At 36.4% G+C, this 19790-nt stretch overlaps 2 protein-coding genes across 22 annotated transcripts in view; one reads left to right on the top strand and one right to left on the bottom strand.

The window, feature by feature from the left end:
• Nucleotides 1–16099, top strand: part of LOC111176481 (uncharacterized) — a 35184-nt gene extending 19085 nt beyond the window's left edge. The window contains exon 5 of the mRNA XM_089899287.1: nt 3697–16099. The gene's annotated coding sequence lies outside the window, so the exon portion shown is untranslated. The remainder of the gene's footprint in view (nt 1–3696) is intronic.
• The window catches only part of MYCBP2 (MYC binding protein 2), a 276112-nt gene that overhangs the window by 3333 nt on the left and 252989 nt on the right, over nt 1–19790 (bottom strand). For 19 of the 21 annotated variants that reach the window (XM_089899231.1, XM_089899222.1, XM_089899223.1 and 16 more), the window contains 13 exons: nt 17161–17241; nt 15838–16104; nt 14845–15128; nt 12674–12770; nt 11242–11361; nt 9374–9475; nt 7964–8092; nt 7467–7599; nt 6082–6185; nt 5105–5293; nt 4183–4290; nt 2861–3070; nt 212–319 (listed from right to left, as the gene is read on the bottom strand). In XM_089899231.1, coding sequence (XP_089755357.1) covers nt 212–319; nt 2861–3070; nt 4183–4290; nt 5105–5293; nt 6082–6185; nt 7467–7599; nt 7964–8092; nt 9374–9475; nt 11242–11361; nt 12674–12770; nt 14845–15128; nt 15838–16104; nt 17161–17241 — 1932 coding nt within the window. The remainder of the gene's footprint in view (nt 1–211; nt 320–2860; nt 3071–4182; nt 4291–5104; nt 5294–6081; nt 6186–7466; nt 7600–7963; nt 8093–9373; nt 9476–11241; nt 11362–12673; nt 12771–14844; nt 15129–15837; nt 16105–17160; nt 17242–19790) is intronic. The other 2 variants (XM_089899228.1, XM_089899229.1) reach the window with 1 other exon arrangement.

The raw sequence follows: 19790 nt of genomic DNA, 5'->3' as shown, positions 1-19790 counted from the left end.
GGAGACAAAATTATAAAATGCAAATACCATCCAAAAGAAATAATATATACAAAATGATCTGGAAAATTATACACTGCCCTACAAACATCAGAAAGCACTGGGGAAAAAAAATGTACTATACTATCCCCATCATATTCGTTATATTATTATTTTAAAAACATAGAAGCTTAACATTTCTAAACTGTCCTTTCTAATAAAATGTTCTGCCCACCTGAGCCCTGGACACATCAGAACAGGCACCGCAAATGAGCTCTCTGGGATCATAATCATCTCCCTGTCCAGCCTCAGCATCGCAACGAGCTTCACCACCGAAATATGCCTAAGGAGGGAATGCATTCAGATCACAGCAGGAAACAGAAAACTCTGCCATGGGAGGTTCAGTGTGGGTGCAATGGAAGTGAGATCGAGAGGTCTCAGGAAATACTATTGTCTATTGACATTCCCTTGTAATGCCAAGTGGATACCCATATTGCTGCCTGTAAGAAATAGATCAGGGTATGAAATAAAGCTACTTCAGTTCTGGAATGCATTCATACTTACAGTAGAAAGTTCAGACATTGTACTGTCAAAGCAAAATAACAAAAGAATGTATAATATTCCAAATAAATATCAAGAATAGGATATTAAGTAGTAAAGAGAAGCTATGATTTTCCAGGGCCAAGTTTGAATAGTTTTTCTCTTTTTGAAATATGAAATAACATATTCCCCTCTACTATTCTAAATAAATGCCTAAAATAAATATTAGTATAAAATTATAATCCTGAGGCTAATGGGAAAGAAAAAAATCAATTTTGATCATATAAAAATGTTTAAAAAGGAAAGGCAAATTTGGATATTCTGTTCAGGACATTGCTCATACTTACAGAGCTTCACTACATGGAGGAACTCAACAGTATCTAATACAGATACTTGAATATATGAAGTTATCATCATGGGTAATTCCTCTCTATTTGCTCTGGGCACAAAATAAATTAGACCAATCATAACTGGGGCATTCTGCATATATAACATGTCTCATAGACAAAAAAACTATATCCATAATTGGGTATAAATAAGATGAGTCAATAGAAATCTATTATTTGTACTGGAAAAACAAGATGAAGACAGGCTTCATTGATAAAGAGGCTATAAATGGTCATCCACCAGCTAAATCAGGCCTCAGAAGTATTTCATTTGTCCTGGGGGCCTATTCCAGCTGTTTTACTTTTCTAGATTCCCTGCGTGGCTTCCTGGACATCTGACTGTCATCTGTGTGGTAGCGCAGTATTCATTTATGAGGTTCAGTACATTAAACACACAGAAGAAATAGTATTTTATTATTTGTAACAATTCAAGTTTCACAAATGTACACCATTGGTCTTTCCTTGGGTGTGTGTATTTGTCTGCCTTTCTGGCTACCATCTATCTACTTAGCCTTCCATTCATTATCTGTATTTTCTTTCTGTTGCTTCGGGAGACTATGCATCTTTCATATATTGATTCCTTCATTTATTCATTCTCCAATTAACTTAGTGTCTAATAAGTGCCAAGTACTAGAGATAGAGAACTTAAGAAACATAGTCTTCGTCCTCATGGAACTTATCAAGGGGGACAGAGACACGTGAACCAGTCACCGTTAATGCAGAATAATGAGCGCTTAGACGGACGTATGCGAGATGTCAAAATGGCGTGGCGGTGGTGGGGAGGTCGGGGCACGCTGCAGAGGAGGCGAAACCGGAGCCGAATCCGGAAGTGTGATTGCACAGACCTGGCCGTGCCTATGAGTGTGTGCGTGTGCGTGGGTGGCAAGTGAGAGTAAGATGCAGCGTAGGAGGCAGAGAAGAGCATTCCATGGACAGAAGAGCCCGGGCGACGGCGTGGAGGTGTGGGTGAGTGAGCCAACACGGCCCAGTTTGGGGCACTGCAAGTTGTTCCGTGTTCCGTTGCACGGGGCACAAGTGGTGGCATGCTGGGAGATGAGACTAGAGAGGAGGAGGGGCCACAGGATTAGAAGCTGAACAGTGACACGATCAGATCTGGGATCTAGAAATGTTCATCTGCTAGTGGAATTGTAAGTGTAAAGCATGGAACTGGAGAGGTTAGGGGCTCCACACAAGAAGCCCAGTAAGAAGGCTACTAATAATTACCAAAGAAAATGATTAGGGTTGCTAAAGATATAATACTAGAAAGAAAAAATAACTCAAGAGAGATCTGGAGGTAGAATTGACTTTGTTCATTTGTTAATACAGACTGGAGATTGAGAGAGTCAGAAGTATCTGTGAGAAATCTAAATGTCTGGTAGACAGTTGGGTATTTGTATCCAAATCTCAAAAATTTTGGAGGGTCGGAACAATACAGGTGGTAGGCAAAGGCATGGGTATACAGGTCACCAAAGGTGAGGAGGTATGATCAGGCAAGAATGGAGGGCTGGGGAAACAAATATGTAAGGAGTAGATGAATAAAAAGGAACTCTGTGAGGGGGGTAAAGACAAGTGACCAGAAAGGAAGGAAGATACCAAAGAGAGTCTTGTCCTGGGAGCCAAGGAGGTAAGAATTTTAAGAAGGGAATGGTCAAAAGAGTTAAGCAAAAGAAGTTTATTCCAGAGCCAACTGGATTTGGAAAACAAGAGGGGATTGCTGATGGGAAACAGCTTGTGTAGTGAAACACCTCATGTTTGTTTTGGAAATAGTCTGTATATGTTAAAAAAAAAAAGCGCCCCAAAACAAATTAAGGAAATAAATTCTACTTGAAGCACAGCACCGAACTTTCTCATTTTTAACTTTAGACTTAAAACGTAAGAATAATTAGACATCACTATACTATTCAACTTCTTAATCACACAGGTAATCTTAATAATTCGTAATATGATTAACAGCATACCTTTCTGCATTTGTAGCAGACATAATATGCATATCTATTCATGGCGTAGCCAGCGGGGTCATTATAAAATCTCACACCAGGGGTTGTGATAGCTTCGCTCTTATGCAGACCTTCATATTCCAATCTCATTAGGGCTTTTCTTCTGACATCCTCATAGAGCTCTTTTATAGGATCAAGCAGGTCTTTTAACACAATATGATTTATTTTGTTCTGCAATTTTGAAAAATGAACATTCTTTAACAGAATCATTTATTTATTAATTCAACAAACACTTAGTATTCACCTAAGTGCCAAGCACCGTGCTAGGACAGGAGATAACCAAACATTTCCTAAATAAAATGCCATTTAAAAATAATCCTGTAAAGTCCTCACAAGCCTATAGTTTCCCAAGAGCAGGGAAAGTGGCGGCAAGTGGGGCACAGAACACGAAAATTCCATTTGATTAGCTTCATATTCCTGAGTATGAAATATATCTCCTGCTGCCTTAGCTGTTCTGGGAATAAAGGGTTACCCTGCTGCCACAAATATCCCTCTGTGTGTGTTTTTGGTTCCTTGGGGGTGGGGCAGAATGTTAGATAATAGAAATGAACAAGTAGTATTTTCTGTATCACTCTCATCTATCATTTCCTGAATGTGACTTTTCTTTGTGGCAACAAATGAGAAGGGAGAGAAAATCCTATCATCTTTTTGAATATTGCTCAGTCTAAGCAATGACTGTGCTAAGTCCATGTTATACCCTAAACACCAGTCTGGCAGTACATTCTTAAACAAAAGTTTTTTGTTAAACATCATTAGCTTGCCAAAATAACCTGCTGCTTTGGTTCCTATCTTTGCAGGGACGTGTCAAAATGTCAAGAATTTTCTCATTTTACCGGAGCTCTAAAGAATCTGTCCTAATGGCACTTTAAAAAGTTCAGGTTTCACTCTTTCACGGCAGGTATCAGTACCTACAAGCACCACAGGCTCATTCTTCTTTTTGGTAGTCACCCACTGACAAGTCACATGGACTGAACTCTCAGCGGGTCTCAAAGCAGTGATGCATGCCCTTCAATGCATGATGATATCTAAATGAATTTTCTGATGCAACAGTTTAATTTAATCAGCTTTTAATGGACAATTAATGTCTTGAAATGTAGTATAATAGAAAGATCTTATTCTCAGGTACTACCTGGGTGAAGAGAGCAGAAACTGATGGGGGCTGGTGGTAAAAAGTAGACTAAGAAGGACACTGAGAGATGCTGCCATGTTTATTTTGAAAGATGAAAGATGAAGACAAAGATGAAAATTAATAGAAAGCAGATAATTTCCGATTCTTTCCATACCTTGCAAATGGGACAAGATATAAATCCAAATGTTATCCTTGGACCAAGCCATCTGTTTTCCAAAACTCGTCGACAGCACTGTAAGTGGAATATGTGACTACAATCCAGCTTAAATAAAGAAAAGAGAAGGATATAAGCGAATGTAATAACAACAAACACGAGTAACTGGCAGATTAGTCAATGTAAGGTGCTACTTAGGGCAGGTAAGAGAAAAATCTAGAAATTCAGTACACTGAAACTTCGGCACTTCTCTATTATTCATGTGACATTATGAACGAGATCTTCAGCTTCTCCCAATTTTTACCATTCATGTATTAACGCCACCTTATAGAGAGTAAGCTGGGCTAGGGAGAAATGTGAAATTATTCAATTTTGTGTCTCACAGGAAGAAAAGGAAACTACTGATTTAAAGATTTAAAATTTATTTTTGAGAATATTTATTGTCTTGGAATCACAAGAACTGGAAATATAAACAAACAACCAGTAAATGTTAAAAAAAACTTATTTAGCAAATTGTAACTTCTATAATATTACTAACATAATAGATATATGTATATATATTATATATAGAGGTATGTATCATGCATAGATCAATTACATAATGCTACAAAAGGCCATGCTGGATTCTGGAAATTAAGAAGAGAGAAGCTACTGGATAATCTATTTCTTTTCTCCCTTATGAACATTTTATACTTTCAATTATTATATAGGCTTACACAAATCACAGATTAAAGCTCACTGCACAAAATGGAGACAGAATATAAAGAGACAGCATTTGCTCTGTAATAAACTGGGGGATATTAGTGGGATATTTTCTCCCAATGGTATAAGAAAGATTCAGTCGTTTGTTTATTTGACATGTATATTTATATTTCCTATTGAAAAATCTAGGCACACTTAACACGTTAAAAGCGGAGACAACCTGAATGGCCGGTGCCGCGGAGAGCGCTTCTGTGAAACAGATCATGCACATGTCGTCAGCGTCCTGCTTCAGGGTTACGGCATTTTTATCACAGCCGTGTAGACAGGGCAGACAGCGCTCTTCGTTTTTAACACCTCCGCATGGATGGCCACAAGGATGCGTCTTGCTACAGGCTATCTTAGCATATTCCTGTTAAAGATGAATTACAACGGCACAGAAAGTATCAAAAAAGGCACACATCCTGGTAATTACATCCATTATATTAATTTTCCAAGGTACTTTCCCCCGGGAAATAGATATAAGGCTAAGTAACCACAAAGTAGTTATTTTTATTCTTTGTTTGCATATAACTTAGGATTATTAACAAAGTCTAATGTGATTTAAAAAAATTTCACTCCACATTAAAGGGAATGCTGATTAAAAAAAGTGAGCTGCGATTTTAATCTATTTGTTATCATGCATAGCCATGAAGCAAAAAAAATTCCTGACATATAATCATCCAATCACCACCTACCTCTCACCAAACTGGGGATTAAAAAAAATACAGGTATCCTTCACTATCTGGACACTATCCAAATTCTTGTTAACTAAATTGAGGAATCAAAAATATTTGGATAGCATGGAATGTGTACAGATGTTCATGCATAAACAACTTTAAGGAAACAAGTGAATAAAATGTGTAACAAGCAAAGAAAGGCAGCCCACAGATTTTTATCTGCTTCTAGCACAGAAGTAAATGTTAAATATATATGATGGTGGTAGTTGGGAAATACACACAAGAGACTGATTTGGGTTTGAGAGCTTTAACTGATCCATTTTCCAGCTTTGATAAAGCATTTAACTCTTGACATGGGTAATACACTAATTTAGAAAACAAAAGTGATGCTGAGCTCAGAGTCCTATTTATATGAAGTGAAGGTGTCATGAGGGAACACATGCTACTCCTTACATGATGGCCTAACTAACTATACACGCACCTGGCAATCTGCATCAGAACAAACACTGCCAACAGCAGACAACTCTGTTCCACTCCTGGAACCACAGAAACGGCATGCTTCCGAGCTACTTGTGGTGGGTTTACCTAGGTTCAAGCAGAAAAGGAAAGTCCTCCTTAAGTGTATGTTTTCTACATATTTTAATATAACTAACTGAAGAAAACAAATCAAGCAAGCAGGGATATGTATCAGTTGCTATCACTGAGAAATCAGCCCGGCAGTTTTGCAGCTGAAGGGTTGTAAGCTGCCCTAATTATAAAGTAGATAATCACACACAAAAAAGGATAAGAGACTAAAGAGCTACCTGAAGCCAAATAAATTATTAACTGATTTATTTATACTTCTTCAGTACACAGAAACCGACTAGGCCTCTAGTTAAGACAGCAGGTCGAGCAGCTATGGTAAGCCCCCTCATCACAAAAGCACAATGCCAGACAAAATATAACAACAAAAATTAAATAAAGATACATAGAAGAAAGGGAAATCATTAGGTACCTTTCCCAATGGCAACATTACAAGGTATAGGAGAAAACCTATCAGCAGAGAATATGAAACGTGAATAACAGAAGAATTCCCACCCAGGGAACTAAAGATAATAGAAACATTTCAAAAGGAATTTAAATATGTTTGAAATAGTTAAAGGAGGAATGGAATCAATAAAACAAAGAACAAAAGGAAAAAGAACAAGATTTGAAAAACACAGACCAAGCTCATTTTAAAACACAGGTACAAAATTCTAAATATGATAAGTGAACTTAGCAATATTTACAGAAAATGCTTTTTTAAAAAGGATAGTTTAGGTCATAAATACAATGATGGTTCAAACACTAGAACATTCATTAATGTAATATGGTATGGAGGGAAAATAGGAGAAAAAAAAATCAGCTGTGAGAAAAGAAAAGACCATGCTCTTGCAGCATGAAAAGTTATTCATATTTAAATTTGTCAGATTTACATCTAACACCAAAATCAGAAATTTGTGTCAGATAAACGGCAGACTACAGAGGTGCTGAAAATTGAGAATCTGTAAGATTCAATGTACCTTTAAGCTGGGAATACACCAGACTTTAGAAAAAAAATCAAAATGAAAAATGCATATTTTGGAGATAAAACGACTTGCCCAAGGTCACACAGCTAGTTCATGGCAAACCAACTTTCCCGACTTTTAATCTAATGTTCTACAATAGAACACTGAACACTGTCTAGTAAATATAAAAATACAGTGATCAATGATCTCATCATCACTTAATAGAAAACACTCAAAATTATTCACATTAAATAATTAAATTAAACATCTAGTTTAATCGTAATCAGTAGGGATGGTTCAATCTATTTGTCAGGCACGGTTCACTCTTAAATCCTTTTACCTGTGTGTTCTCGGAATTCCACCATTGCCTTCATGGTTTTAGAATCTGCTAGTGCCATCAACCAAAACAATTTGGTTCTACCACAACCTTCATGAAGGTCAACCTTTATAGCTTCTTCTTCTTCTTTGAAGACCTATTGTATCATTAAAGAAAAGGGGAAAATGTATCACTCTGAAAGAAGTATAAATTTTAATTATTCAATAATGAAAACGGCTTTTATTTATTAAGCAGTCTAAGAAATTCCAGGTATTTCTAGTCTTCTCTTTAATCTTCACAACAGCCCCATTTTTATAAATGTGGAAACCAAGTCTCAGAGGTTAAACAACATGCTTGATTTACACAGCTGGTAAATGAGACAGCTGGGAACTCCACCAGGGTCTTTGATTCCAAGGTTCATTTTTCTCCCATTACGCCAAGTCTCCTTCCCACATTTATTTCTTACTGAATATATTTTATGTTACAGATACTATTCTGCATGTAAATGCAGAAATTTTCACCTGTCTTTGATGAGTTTTGGTTCGCCGATGAAGATGAAGGAATCTGTCACAGTCAGTACATAAGTTTCCACATACGTTGCACAAAATGATTGCTGCAGTTTCACCGTCATCATGGTTATCACACATAGGCTAGAACAGGACATTTCCATACGTTACAAAAGATTAACAAGAAAGTCTTAAATACTCATACAAATTGAATGTGATTTATTTACAACAGGAACAGACTGTTACTCTGAACTCAAATAAGAATTTAAAATCTGAACATTAAACAAGAATTATGGCAAGTGTACTTAACTATAAAAGCCCTCGGGCTTCCCTGGTGGTGGCGCAGTGGTTAAGAGCCCGCCTGCCAATGCAGTGGACAGGGGTTCGAGCCCTGGTCTGGGGAGATCCCGCATGCCGCAGAGCAACTAAGCCCGTGTGCCACACAACTACTGAAGCCCGCACACCTAGAGCCCGTGCTCCGCAACAAGAGAAGCCACCGCAGTGAGAAGCCTGCGCACCGCAACGAAGACCCAATGCAGCCAAAAATAAATAAATAAATAAATAAAATTTATACATATTAAAAAAAAGCCTCAAAATCCCCAAATCAATGATTAAATGCACTATGGGCATTCAATGATTAACAAAATAAACATGTATACTCTTCTTAGCGACTTAAGAAAATTTCTCCCATTATATTCAAACATTCTGTATGCTAAATTAATAAATAATGCATTTTTGAAACTTGGATGTTAAAAAGAAAATGCTGCAAGGGCCTGTATAAAGTTTTTCCTTCCAGTGAAGCGAGGGATACTTATCAAACCCACTTTAAGTACATCTGTGAATAAATGGTATATCATGTTGTTCTCTTACTACTTTATTTCCTTCTTATCATAAAACCGATTACATTTTAGTACAAAATCTAGATATAGAATCAGAGTCTGGCTAAAACCAAACTTTGATATGATGCAAACATGACTCAGAGAAGAAGGGAACAGTTTTTTAATGTAATTAAATCCCCTAATATACTATGAAGAGGGAACCCTAAGTGAAATAGACTTGTGAGATGAACTTGGGCAGTGTGACACAATTTTTCAAGAGTTCCGCTAACTGTGTATTTTGCCACGTGAAGTCTTTTTTTTTTTTTTTTTTTTTTTGCGGTACGCGGGCCTCTCACTGTTGCAGCCTCTCCAGTTGCGGAGCACAGGACGCGCAGGCTCAGTGGCCATGGCCCAGGGGCCCAGCCGCTCCGCGGCATGTGGGATCTTCCCGGACCGGGGCACGAACCCGCGTCCCCTGCATCGGCAGGCGGACTCTCAACAATTGTGCCACCAGGGAAGCCCCTAGAGTCCTTTTTTTTTAAAGCTAAACCAAAGCTTACTGTAAAGAAAAACAAGCTAAATTTTTATAAAATAACTCTGATCTTACCATTTGTTTTTGTTGTCCATCCTTTCCCATCCACCTCCCTGAGGAGAGGCGATCCACGTGGTCCTGGTCGAGAACACACAGCGACGCCAGAGCAAGCCAGAGCTGCCGAAGGGAAAGGCTGTTACACTACAGAACGTGGGGTTACGCCTTACAGAGCACCCACCGCCACAGCTCAGTGAAGGCTAGCTGGACTTGAAAAGACGTAGATCCCCAGTGGCACTCAAGTCTTCCTGGTGTGGTACCAGGTACCCACGCCCTCTACTGTGTGTGCCATGCACAGAGTAGGCACTCAAACACATACTGAGTAAATGACTGTTGCTCTGATGAACCATTCTGTTGTCTACCTGACACATAAAATTAACCTTTATTATTCTGATATGTAAACAACATATCAATACATAAATTTACATATTTAATATACCAATGCCTTCTACACATTTTCCAACTAATATCTGCCTGAGGCATTACATTCCAAGGAAATCTCTATGCCTCTAACAGTCTAGCTCTATGCTGGGTACACTTTGTCAGAAATAAGTAAACATCTTACAAGCGTTAGAAAATTGCCCTCAAAAATACTTTAAAACTTTCTGAGGCTTAAAGAGCAAGCTTCATTTTTACATAGAATAACATATTTCTTCATTACTGAAAAACAGAAAATAATACTTAACTGTCTCAACTCTGAGAAGTGCATGTGAGCATCACTGGACATGAAGAGTAAGGGGGAAATAAAATAGGAAAAGAGAAGCCAGAAGAAAAAGTTATGCAAGGAGAAAGGGGAGAGCCGACTGAAGAACGAGTGCAGCGTATACGTGGTGGGAAAGGGTGACTGTCAGAGCTGTGCTTCAGAGGCACAGTCACTGGCAACATGGCATAAACTGGCTTTTTCTGCCCAAGGGAGATAAAATGTATCTTCTTTTTCAGATTTCTGAGGATTAACTTAAGCAATTTCTACCAGCTTTGACTTCTTCCTAACGCTGTCACAACTGCCCTGCTTCAAGGAAATCTCAAATCTCTTTTGGAAGTATATGGGACATAAAATTTGGTAGATTAAAATTTACAATAGATTGCATCTCATCTGAAGGATGCAATCTCACTTCCTAAGAGATTCTGCCCCATTGTGCCCTGGGCACACACTTTCTGCTTTTGAAAAGTAAGGCCTACACATTCAGTAAGTAGGCTACAGGACTCTATTTTAGGACAACTGAGTTATTACAGAAGGAGTAGGCAGGGGCCTTGCCTTTAAAGGACCTTCAGTCTATCACAACGTCATGCTGACACTAAAATTAACAATAAACACATCATCAGAAAGACAGTACACTTACATATAGGTAATTTAGCTTTTTTTAATGAGTATATCCTTAGCTCCCTAAATAATAACAAAAACAAGTGATAAAGAACACATAACAGTGAACATTAAAAATTACCAGGCTTAGCTTATAATTCAAAAAAGCCCTTCATACTTTTTCAATAAATACAATATTTGGTAAGAAAAAAGAGTGAGGTGGGTAGGGGAGGGATGGATTGGTAGTTTGAGATTAGCAGATACAAACTATTATACAGAGAACTGACAAACAACAAGGTCCTACTGTATAGCACAGGGAACTACATTCAATGTCCTGGGATGAAATATAATGGAAAAGAATATGAAAAAGAATGTGTATATATATATATATATATATATAGATAGATAGATAACTGAATCACTTTGCTGTACAATAGGAATTAACACAACATTATAAATCAACTATACTTCAATAAAATAAATTTTTTAGAAAAGTAAATTAAGCTGGCTTATTGATTTAAATTTGTTCAAATCTATTACTGAAAAAGAACATGCAACAATATAGACCAAATGAAAGGAAACCTACCCTAGTTGTTGCAATACATCTCACTGGAGATCTAAATTCTTCCTCCATCTTGGTCAAGGCAATGATGGTTTCTGCAATGGCATTTTTGGTCACTCGGGACCATGCTTCTGACAAATGACCCTAATGAGCAGGACAGAATAATTTAATAAACAACCAGAGAGGTATAATCAAAGGAGCAGATTCTGTTCTCTGAACATCTCTCACCAAAAAGGAAAATTTATTTGCTCGTGGAATTTTAGATCAAGGGGCATACTTTAATATAAAAATCCTTCACAACTATATGAACAATTCAACTTCTACTTACTATTTTGATGATTCAAAAGAAAAGTAAATAAAAATTTAAGTTCTCAATACTCCTCTCTTACAGTTCAAGGATATTTCATCTTACATGTAGATAAAAACATAACAAATACTAGGTTGTCTATGACTGAGAAATTCTGATCATGAAACCCTGTTATATGACACGGAGCTCATACAGCTAAGCTAAATGCTTTAGAAGAGTATTACTGGAACCTGAGAGCATAAATGGGTTTAAATTACAACTACCTTAATTTGCTAATGTGATTTTTACTGAACACCAACATGTTACTTCTAGAGAGTTTCAGTGTTCCTAAACATCTTTCATAAATATTTTCATCCAATGAAAAGCCTATTTACTCAGAAAGCCTATTTGAGAATGGAAAAAATTCTCCATTTCTCTGATTGAGGAAATGTCCAAACTGTTGGGAAAAGTGACAGAACTTCATATTTCCCCAGAATATCCTTACTCGTCTCATATCCACACGCTATCAATCTTTAAAGGGACAGTTCACATTCCAATTCCTCCTCTTCCAAAATGCTTGCCGTCTACTCTACCTCTCAGGAACCTATCATCCACAGTGTCCTGCCCTCCTCGGGCTGAACTCCTGGAAATACAATGGAATGTGAGGAAACTAACATGGAGCAACCAGTGAGAGCCAGGCACTCTGAGAAGTAATTTCCTTTCCTCTGCACTCCGGGATCTCCCTGCAAAAGCAACACCTAAAGACAGCAGTACAGGACATTCATAAACTGTGAGAACTAAAAGACAGCGAGAAACCTTTGCTCTGAAAAGCCCTTTTTTTCCTTTAGGCTCTTGGGCTCAGGCTGTTTTTTTAGGGTTCAAAGAGTATACTTTTTTTTTTTAAGTTTTAAAATCTAAGAAGACTTATGTGATAATTCTCAAGTAAATTAATTGGGAAGCTTGAAATGAACATAGTTTACACAAAGGGCAAATTTATCACCAGCTGGAAAGACAGATCGTGAGATAGTGAACCTACTAAATGGACCTTGTAAGCAAAGCAAAATAACATGAATGTTCTCTCAATTCAGCAGAATGATTATGCTACTCGTTTTGTTAATCAGGTTCCTACTGTACTTCACTGACATAATGATCAGGAGGATGGGAACTTACTGCCGCCATATCCTTAACGAGTTTAATGATGATCTCTGAGATCTGGGTAGGAGTTGAGCCCTTCATCCACCAGTGACTCTCACCTCGTCGGATATAACTACAAGAAAAGTCAGCGTTTGTAAACCAATCAGTGAGAGTTACAAATGAATAAGAAGAAAACTGTTATTTCAGCATGCAGCATTTTAATTTTTAAAATGATTCAACCAGTCAGGACATTTTAAAAGAAAATTAATGACAACATTATTCAACCTCTTCAACCCCAAGGGAGTAGCTATTCTGATATGTGTTCCCTTTCAAATATTTCACTGTTTACATATTATTTTTGTATGCATCTTTTAGAACAGTACTATTCAAACTAAATCAATAGAACACAAACTATTTGTTACCAGTCCACATAAAGATAAGAGCTTGCACCAGAATATGTCAACTATATCACTGAGCATACAGCAAGTCCCCTACATACAAGCCTTCAAGTGACAAACTCTGAAAGGTGCAAACGTGCATCTGGTTCCAGCAAGGAACCAGAACCTGTGCCATCAGCATCAGGCGTGAGTGAAATTGCAGCTTGCCCTCCGTCTCCTGTTGCTGATGATCCTTCAGCTCTACCACCTCCCACCTCCTCTCCCTCCTCCTGTCGGTAACTCTTCTTGTCTGTTCACTCGATGCCAGCCCATGTAGGCCTGCCAGCTGTTGTACTATACTACTGTACTTTTCAGGGTACTGTACCCGGTAAGATTAAAAATGTTTATTTTTTTGTGTTTGTTTGTTTTTTATGTATTATTTGTGTGAAAAGTATTGTAAACCTATTACAGTACAGTACTATATAGCCGCTTGTGTTAGCTGGGTACCTAGGCTAACTTTGTTGGACTTAACGAACAAACTGGACTTACAAACGCGCTCTTGGGATGGAACTCATTTGTATGTAGGGGACTTACTGTACTACTGTTTAGTTCAGTTCACATTTTTTTCCCCTAGGAAGACTATCCAGATGAAGGACGCAATATACTTATTTACATTCTAGTGCTATTTGCTTAATGTTATGACTTGGCTCTTTGACTAGCATTATTCCAGATGTCTCTAATCTTCTGCTGTTACACACAATTCTATAACAAACAGCCCTGTATATATATCCTTCTGCACATGTATGAACATGTTTGAGAGAAACAGTTCTACAGAAGTAGAATTGGTAGGTCAAAGGATATACACATTTTAAATATAGCGATATGTTATCAAACTGACATCCAAAAAGGTTATGGCAATTTACATTAGATGTCATAAAAACTGTCTATTTCTTCATAATTATGCCAATGCAAAGATATTTTACTATTGTTTCAATCTACATTTCTCTGAATACCAGTGAGGTATCTTTTCATTTACTTATTGGCATTTGTAACTTTTCTTCTCTGAAGTGACTACTCTTGGCATTTATTTTTGTATCAGTTGTTTGTCTTTTGTTTTCATCGATTTATAGTCATTCTTCTAATATTATGACTAATAATTCATTGCCTACTATATAAGTGTTAAATATTTTTTTCCAAGTCAGTTGTTTGTATTTTAAAAGTATTGTCTATCAATTAATTTTCACTTTTATGTAGCCAAATCTCTGAGTCTTTTCCCCTGTTACTTTTGGGTTCTGTGTTTTATTTAAGGACGCCTTCCCAAATTGAAGATTACAAAAATATTCTTCTATAATTTGTCCTACTAGAGTGTAAAAACAAAAATATACAAACCTTTAATTGATCTCATTTATTTTGTAATGGTGTGAGGGCCTACAGTTTGGTTTTTTTTTTCTTTTGTATTTGGGAAGTACTCTAACATCATATAATCAGCAGATTTTCCTTTCCCCACTAATTTTTTTTTTTTAATTAAAAAAAATTTTTGGCTGTGCTGCACAGCATGTGGGATCTTAGTTCCCAGACCAGGGATAGAACCCACGCCCCATGCGTTGGAAGGCGGAGTCTTAAACCACTGGACCACGTGGGAAGTCCCTCCTCCCTAATTTGAAAAGACACTTTTATTATACACAGCATTCTCTTTCATACATGGGCCAGTCATTTATGGCTCCTATTTCTGGTAAATAAGCAAATAAGAGGGAATTTGAAAGGTCTGAATTCTTCAAACAGTAGCTTACTCTGTTCTATTTTTGTACCAAAACATATGCAATGACCAACCTGGAATTGAAAATCATTGGAAGGGTAACTGTTGTAACTCCTTTGCCCACGGAGGTACCAGCTGTTCCTGTGATGGTGGTTCCTTTGGCTTTTAGCTGTACTGTGAGTGCTTTGGCAATGCATCCTAGAAACATGTCCAAGATACCTAGCTTATTCCAATCTCCTTTCTCTGTTGAATGAATAATATCACTGATATCTGCTGGGGGGAGGGATTTCACTCCTATAATGCTGGCCAGACGATTAGGGGTGACTTCAGGCAAAACTCGTCTTAGTAAGGAGGTCACCTGGTACGAAAAATAAAAGAATCCTATTTAAAGATTTGGGATTGACATGTACACACTGCTATATTTAAAACAGATAACCAACAAGAACCTACTGTACAGCACAGGGAACTCTCCTCAATATTCTATAATCATCTAAATGGGAAAAGAACTTGAAAAAGAATAGAGAACGTATATATGTATAACTGAATCACTTTGCTGTATACCTGAAACTAACACAACATTGTTAATCAACTATACACCAATATAAAATAAAAATTAAAAATAAAAAGATCGGTGTTTTAAAGTTTTCATCTTTTTCAATGAGTCTAGCTGCTGTTCTATGACTTCAAAAGCTTTGAGAAGGACAGAGAAATGATTTAAACATGATTTAATTTCTCAAGTGGTAACTACCACTCCAGGGCAGCAAGAAAAAAAACCGCCTCTTACTTGGTCATTATATACATTATATACCTCACGAATAAGATATTCAGTAGCAGAATACTCTTTTATCACAATAACACATTACTAAAATGGAACATATTTTGTTCTTCCATATTCTCATTACAATGAGTCAAAAAGAAAAAACATGGGGTTAAAATACAATCCAAAAACCAAAACATAACAACAAAAAATAACCAAACAAAAACCCCTGATTCTCTTTGCTAGAGTAATTTTTAACACTGTTTCAAGTAACAAAATAAGCCTACAGGTAAGTGGTGTGATCAGTCACCTGTCTCTGGACGCGTGGAGAGGCGGTGTGGAGCAGTGAAAAGAGGTCCTGGAGCAGAGTCAGCTGCTGGGCCAGATACTGCCGGCCCACGTTGGAGCCACTCAAGGCTAACACCATGGAGAGCAGCTCAAAGCAGTAGGCATCGGAGGAGGCATCTTCATCGTTGGGCTGCGAATTGGCATTTTCTTTGCTTGATATGGCATGTTCCCATTCTTCACGAACTCTGGTGGCTTCCATGCGAATAGCCTGGACGATGTGAGCACACACCTATTTGAGGGCAACATAAAGAAAATGTAAAAACATTATTTGTAAGGCCTAGTTAAAACCAAAACAAAACAAGAATACTAGTTGATAATTTAATGCTCTTCCTCCCAGTTAATTCTCCATCATACCATTCTCTTAACTCATCTTAAAAACAATTAAGGAAAACTAGGCAAACCATGATTAAAAATCTGAGTATTTAAATCAACTAGTATAGAAACAAATTATATACTAGTTACCAATTCCCCTGCCTGTGGTTTAAGACATGAAATGAAAACAAATCACCATATTTAATCACTTGTAAGGCACATTTCCCCCCACACGCTAACATTTCTATTCATAATGTGCTTTATAATTGATGCAATTCATAACTTAATTGGCAGCAAATTTTTTTAGCGATACATAAAATAACAGCACATTTTACAACTGGTAGCTTCTAAGATTCAATAAAATGCTGTTAAAAAGATAAAGCACACATAAATTTATGCGATTTATTTAAAAGATTTAATGGTGTTGAAAGTTAAAATAATGACCAATTTAAAACCTAATTCAAAAGTCAATATTTTATTTGACTTCTGAAGGGCTAATTTTGTTATGTAGGCACCCCTAAACGAACCCCCATTATATGAATGATCTAGGGCTACTCCCCCATCTCCTGATAGTTAAAAATATTAACACTGGTTTAGTTAACATTATAATTGCTCAGCAAAATAATTAAAAAAAAATCAACCAACAAACAAAAAAACAGGGGGGGAAAGGAACACAGGAAATGCAAACGAAATCTGATATAGCTGGGTACTTGACACCAAAATGAAACAAGCTACCTGAAAATGAGAAAAACAAAGAGCATCAAGGTAAGAAAGTTAACATTCATAACAAAATCTTTAAAGTGATGCAGGTATGCCAATATGCTCCTTCCTCTCTAGAAAAAGGCAGACACATTCTGCAGGACCTATGAAAGAGTCAGCATAGAAAAGCCTCCATAAAGTTTGGAAAATGCTTTACACCCTAAAAACAAACAAACAAAAATTGATGAAGACAATGAAATGGCTGTTAACCAACCTGTTTTTGTAGGTTAGTCAGTTTACTCCTGCTGAATATGATTCCAACCATATGTTCTTTCAGGTCAGCATCTGAAGTTGCCTTTATACAGCAAAAAGGAAAAAAAGGAAGCGGGCTCTTTCAATAAAATATGTATATTTGACATTTTGAAGCATCTTGAGAAATAATTATGCAGGTATTTTTACAAGGTGAATTTATTTTAAATGGAGATCTGTAATACTAGGACAAAGGAGAAAAAGCTTGAAGAAATCACTGTTGGCTAAGGTGGCTATAAAAGGGGCAAAATTTCTGAATTTAAGAAATCCAGAGAAGTATACTTCATGGATTTCTTTAATCTAGTCAATCTGTGTCAGTTTGATTGAATCTATTTCTCAACTCTGAACATTATTAGTTCATATCCTACATTTGGTTATTAGAAGAGCAACTCAGGAAAATGACATTTGGTTAAAAGGAAAGTGTCTTAAGAAAACTCTCTGATAACGGTGACCTTAAATCAAGCTACTCCAACACCAACAGTAAACAAAGAAGCATATCATAAGAAGAAAAATGAAGGTTGAAGTTTTATAGTGCTTAGCATGTGTATGGCACTCTCTCAAGTGGTGGATAAATATGCAAACACATAAATACACAATCTTATTTAATCCTCACAAAAACCCCATAAGGTAAGATCTGATGTTTTGCCTGTTTTACAGGTAAGAAAACTGAGGCAAACCACCCTTGTATTAGAATTAAAAATAACTCTTGGTTTCACTTTTCTGAGGATAGAGAAAGCCACAAGAGAATATCACTGCCACCTTAACAATGAGAAAAGCTGATAATCTACAAAACCATAACTTTTTGGGTGCCCATCCATCAGAGAGCTGAGATGGGCAACCAGGTAAACTAAAATCTAAAAAGACAAATCCATATAGTCGGACACTTCAAAATTCTTTCTGTACCTGACAGAACAAGAAAATGGGCAAAGAAACAAAAATCAGCAAGGTTCTTACAGACCTGAACAAAACTATCAGCCAACTGAATTAATCAATATTTATAGAACCCTTCACAGAACAACAGCAGAGTTCATATTCTTTTCCAGTGTACACGGACATTCACTAAACTATACCATACTATGAGTCAGAATTCAGGTCTTAACAGTTTTAAAAGGGATGAAATTATACAAAATTTATATATATATTTTACCGTGATAGAAATAAACTAGAAATCAATAATACAAAGCTATCAGGAAATCTCCCAAATATTTAGAAATTAATTACCCAGGGGTCAAGGAAGAAATCAAAACAGAAGTCAGAAAATATTTTAAATTTAATGAAATGAAAAAAACAATGCACCCAAATGTGTGACACTAAAGCAGTGCTTAGAAGAAGATTACAGCATTACTTATATGAGAAAAGAAAGGTCTCGAGTCATCATATTAGGACCTTAGGAAACCAGAAAAAGAACGAATCAAATCCAGAGCAAACAGATGGAAAGATATAATAAAAGAAGATACATCACTATAGAGTCTAAGGATAATAAGAGTATATTATGAACAACTTATGCCAATAAATTCAGCAACTTAGATGAAATGGGCAAATTACTTGGAAGACACAACTACCAAACCTCACTCAAAAAGAATGGGTAACTGCAATATCCCTGTATCTACTAAGGAGAGTAAATTTGTAGAATAATTTTTTTTTTTTGCTACTTAAAATACTAGTAGATTATACATTAACAAATGAATTCCTTTTAGATAGGATGGCCTTTTAGCTTCTTTCATAATTCATTTTGCTTTTCTGACATACCATACTATTCATTCATTTAAAGTGTACAGTTCAATGGTTTATATATTATACATGCACAAATCAGTGCAACCATCACCACGGTCAATTTTAGAGCATTTTCATCGCCCCCAAAAAAACACTGTGCCATTCGGCTATCACGCCTCTAGTTAATCTTCTTTTTTATTAAAGAAAAATAAACTGCATATAAGCAAATACAGCATATCCATTAACATACATAGCAATATATGGATTATTTTACTTAATAAAAGAAAATGAAAAAAGAAAAATACATAAGAAATCCATTCTGATAAAAATTCTCAGCAAACTAGAAACAGAAGGAACCTCCTCAAACTGATTAAGAGCAGTTACAAAAAAACTACGGTGAAAGACTGAATACTTTCTTTTTACGATCTAGAAAAGGAAGACTAATCTCACTACTTTTCTTCAACATGGTAGTGAAGGTCTTAGCCAGTGCAGTAACATAAGATTGGAAAGGAAGAAGTAAAACTGACTTTCTTTGAAGATTACATGATTATCTATAAAGAAAATCCCAAAGATACTACAAAAAAGCTTCCAAAACCAATAAGTGAATTTAAGGGGACCAGAGGATATAGGTTTAATACAAAAAGTCAACTGTATCTTTATACACTAGAAATGAATAACTGGAAAGTGAAATTAAAAATATCATTTACAATAGCATCAAAACCATGAAATGTTTAGGGATCAATTTAATAAAATGTGTAAGACAGGTACACAGAACTGAACTATAAAATACGGCTGGCAGAAATTAAAGAAGATCTAAATAAATGGACAGACCTAAATAAATATCATGTTCATGGACAGGAAGACTCAATATTAAGATGTCAA

This window comes from Delphinapterus leucas, chromosome 18 (genome assembly GCF_059928025.1).
Source record: "Delphinapterus leucas isolate spDelLeu-1000000601 "Yukka" chromosome 18, BTC_Dleu_Yukka2, whole genome shotgun sequence".
Lineage (NCBI taxonomy): Eukaryota > Metazoa > Chordata > Mammalia > Artiodactyla > Monodontidae > Delphinapterus > Delphinapterus leucas.
The sequence above is the reverse complement of the archived record's forward strand: the minus strand, read 5'-3'. Positions and strand labels throughout refer to the sequence as shown.